The sequence below is a fragment of the Oncorhynchus gorbuscha genome, linkage group LG12 (assembly GCF_021184085.1).
Source record: "Oncorhynchus gorbuscha isolate QuinsamMale2020 ecotype Even-year linkage group LG12, OgorEven_v1.0, whole genome shotgun sequence".
Classification (NCBI taxonomy): Eukaryota; Metazoa; Chordata; class Actinopteri; order Salmoniformes; family Salmonidae; genus Oncorhynchus; species Oncorhynchus gorbuscha.
In genome coordinates, this window is record NC_060184.1 from 46,793,310 (window position 1) to 46,797,289 (window position 3,980).

General features: G+C 42.3%; 1 protein-coding gene across 1 annotated transcript; it reads right to left on the minus strand.

Annotated features, from left to right (window-relative positions):
* Positions 1-1,346: 1,346 nt before the first annotated feature.
* LOC123991713 (transcription factor Sox-17-alpha-A-like) lies at positions 1,347-3,747 on the minus strand. The gene is made up of 2 exons (XM_046293362.1): positions 3,281-3,747; positions 1,347-2,772 (listed from the first exon to the last, which is right to left on the minus strand). Exons 1-2 carry the CDS (start codon positions 3,576-3,578, stop codon positions 1,898-1,900), a joined length of 1,173 nt encoding a protein of 390 aa, XP_046149318.1. The 5' UTR covers positions 3,579-3,747; the 3' UTR covers positions 1,347-1,897.
* Between the last annotated feature and the right edge of the window lie 233 nt (positions 3,748-3,980).

The window sequence follows — 3,980 nt, forward strand, 5'->3', positions numbered from 1 at the left end:
ACAGAAAAGAATCCCAGTCATATGCAATGCTTGATTAATGACCATCTTTTATGTTTTATGTGAGAGAAAAAACACAATACGTTGAGATTAATTAAATTGGACTGGACAGAGCAATTTACCCAAACTAGGATATGATTCATCTGTAGAATTATAATGTACCTTTTATTTTTCTTGAATATTTCCAAACTTTAAAGTGACATCATCATTATGTCTGTGGGAAGGACAGGGAATATTTACCTTGAGATCCAACCTCTGCTTGTGTGACATAGGAGAAATGTCAAAACACTGGACATGAACAAAGTGGAGGAATATACGCCTTTGGAACATGCTTCCTCTGAAGTACTAAAAATGGATTCTGGGGTCAGGGTGCTTGACACCTTGAAGAAGAACCTCTTCCTTTCAAAAGGAACATCTTTATTTATAAAATGGTACACACAACTATAAATATACAGGAATTGTTGTCTTGATGTGCTCAACACGTTCCTCATCCATTACACATCAAATATCCATATACTTGATCTGTTTTCTGAATTAATCCATGCTATGAAAAACATACAGTATACCTCTTATTTGGCGATAACAAAATATATATAACATATAAATATGTTTAGTCCTATTGTACGACTCTCCATTATTTAGCATAGGTGTAGTAAATACACAAATATTGAATTGTCTCTGCCATTAGACAGGGGAGACTAAATCATTTAGAGACAGGATATCCGGGACATAAACTGTTCTTCCATGCTGCGAAAACAAGGCGTCATTTGTAAGTCAAACCCTGAGATCACCGCTATTCTAACCGGGGCAGGAAGCCGGACTGTGGACTAACTCTGTTGCCCTGTGAGCCGTTCCACAATGTTCCACAACGCTACCGTCAGCTTATTCACCATGTATGTGTTTTCTTGAGAATATACAAAGCATTCAAATATAATATGTATTATCTATCAAAGGTGAGCAGATGGCTGTGAACTGTAGGCCTGTGGAGTATTTGTTAAATGTAAAAATGATCCGATACATGTTTCTAATATTGTTGTGTAATTAATCTAGGCTACCACTAATGTCTATACAGTACAGGAATAAATGATATATCCTATGGATAAAAAACGGTTTCAACAAATTTGATTATTAATAACATAAAACAGAAGTTTAGGCTATATGGTCTGTAACCTCTTCAACTGATGTTAACATTGATTCAAATAAACTATGAAAACATTGTATTAATAACTATATGGTTACTTATTACCAAGGTGCATTCATATAATAATTGATGTGATGCTGTATTTCATCAATGAAAAGGTAGGGTAAAGTAATTCAAAAACATAAAACGGTGAAGGAACATATATTTTGGTTCAAAACTTTATTTTTCAAAAGTGCAAAAGTATAAAACAGCTATACATAAAACGTTCAAATAGTAACTGTACATGATTTATTATCAGAAAATGTATTTATATTCCTCTTCAGAACAAAGAGAAAATTCAAACCAATGTGTGAACAATCATTATTATAATTCAGATGTCATACTATGGCTTCTTAGCTCATACAGTGATACACATTGAACGCCCTTCACACAGAAAGAAAATAACATACTGAATTTGAACCCTCAAATTAAAGAGATCCCACTGTTCCCACTGGCCTTCAATTGTAACAGAATGAAAGAGAAAGACATAAAGAGAAAGGGAGAGAGAGAGAGAGAGAGAGAGAGAGAGAGAGAGAGAGAGAGAGAGAGAGAGAGAGAGAGAGAGAGAGAAAGAAAGAGAAAGAGAAAGAGAAAGAGAAAGAGAAAGAGAAAGAGAGAGAGAAGTCAGAAATAGTGACAGGAGACAGAAAGAGACATTTGAGGTCAGGTTATGTGCTGTAATAGCTTCAGTAGTAGATAGAGACAGGGAGGACCAGGAGGTTAGGAGGTGTAGTTACAGTAGAACACTGTGCTGGCATCAGAGAGCACAGAGGATATCAGGCTCTCAGGTCCCTGCATGTTGGCCTCATGTGCCCCATAAGACAGGCCTGTCATGTCCCCAGGTCTGGAGGAGTTCAGGTACTGTTCAAACTCACTCCGGTCCACCTCACCTATCAGCTCTGATGGATGCATCTGATCCACCGGTTCCGCTGGGTGGGAGTCTGGGAGAGGGGAGCGCTGTCCTGTCCCATGTCCTGGGTGTCGCTTGGGGTGACTGGGGCTACAATGCTGGCTGTAGTACATAGCCAATTGGTTGAAGGAGGGGGGCATGGGGCCAGCCTGGTGGCCTTGCTGCTGCTCAGTGGGGGAGGAGAGGTGTCTGTGGAGCATGTGGTTGGTGTGCTGGTTGGAGTGAGGGTCCTGAGGCGTGTACTCTGCCCCCTGGGAGTGGTAGGCGTACGCAGGCATCATGTGGCACTCCTCCTGAGAGTGGCCGGGGAAGAACATGGAGTCTGATTCCACGACATCCAGTGGGGAGGTGTCGGGGGTGGGCAGGCTGTAGGGTTCGTAGGAAGCCCCCCCGAGGGCCTGGGTGTCGCGGTAGTGGCCGAGGGACTGAGTCGACACCTGGTAGCCATGCTCGTGGTGGTAACCCAGCCCCAGGCCCTCCATACACACTCGGGAGGTGCTCTGGTGGTCGGACACACTATGAACCAGGAACCCTGAGTCCAGACGCTTAATCCTCTTCACCTGCTTCCTCCGCCGGGGTCGGTATTTGTAGTTAGGGTGGTCCTGCATGTGCTGGACCCGGAGCCTTTCAGCCTCCTCCACAAAGGGGCGCTTCTCGGACACAGGAAGGGCTTTCCATGACTTCCCTACAGATCAAGAACAGAGCTCATATGAGTTATATGGCGGCATCAGGCATGCAGACTGGGGGTGCTCCAAAATAGCTAATTGCCAATTTAGCAACAACAGGAGAACACTGATTTCATAACATGATAACATCACTATTATTATTGATCAAAAGCAGCAATTAGTTGTAATTAGTTGTTGTAATTAGTTCATTTGGAAATTATATTAGTTACTTACTCTATATTTGAATGGCCAAAGTAAGGGCAGATAGCTTTTTCATGAAAATGTGTCACTACACAAATGCTACAAATCAAAATCATTGAAGTAGGCTACAATAATATTTAGCATATTTATTGTAAAATAAATTAACTATGCTTTCACGTGAAAACATCACACTGTTTAAAATAACAATTCACTAAGGATTTCGTCATGTATATATTTTAAAAAATAAATATGAAAGAAATACACATTGGTCTTTATAAATATCATGGAAGTAACAGGCTCACATACTTTATAATTGTATTGTCTTACCCAACATTTTGCTCAACTCCGCATTGTGCAGGTCCGGATTTTGTTGTGCCAGGCGCTTGCGCTCATCCTTTGCCCACACCATGAACGCATTCATGGGTCGCCGGATCCGCGGCTCAGTCTTTCCACGGTTCTGGTTCCCGGAGCTGGTAGCGCACGACTCGCTCTTCACTTTGGTGTCCCCAAGAGGGCTCAGGGGGTCTGCCCACTGACAGTGTCCCATTCCAGGCATCATGACTGACATCGCGCACCTCGTCTGGGTCTGATCGTCACTGGCGTAACCCGCATCCGGACTACTCATCTCTGTTCTATCGACACCAACCGCAGCAACTCGAGCAAAAAAAAACAACAAAACAGAAGTGCCTCTAGCTGTACAGATATAACAATGAACGTTAACGTAAGAGTAACGATTCCAAACTGAATGGGAAATATCCGTCACTGTTAGATAATAGCCAGGAGCTGACTATTTTACCCTGAGGTGGGGATGCTATAAGAGCACAAGCAACCAATCAACATAAGGTGGGAGTGCCCACCCCTGAGGCGCAAAAAGTTTGAAGTAACCGCCTTCCAGCTTTATTTGGAGCGCAATGCCACCCATGGAGACAAGCGCTGTCATCTATGCATAATACAAACAACACATTAGGTGCCCAAACACAGTTCAAGATTAAACAGACGGAATATTACTATTATGCATTTTGAAGTT

What these genes read in the sequence shown, in the direction of transcription:
- LOC123991713 (XM_046293362.1), bottom strand. Translation starts at nt 3,578, where the DNA reads ATGAGTAGTCCGGATGCGGGTTACGCCAGTGACGATCAGACCCAGACG. An exon ending in GGAGTTGAGCAAAATGTTGG is followed by an intron (nt 2,773 to 3,280) that starts GTAAGACAATAC and finishes CTTGATCTGTAG; the next exon opens with GGAAGTCATGGAAAGCCCTT.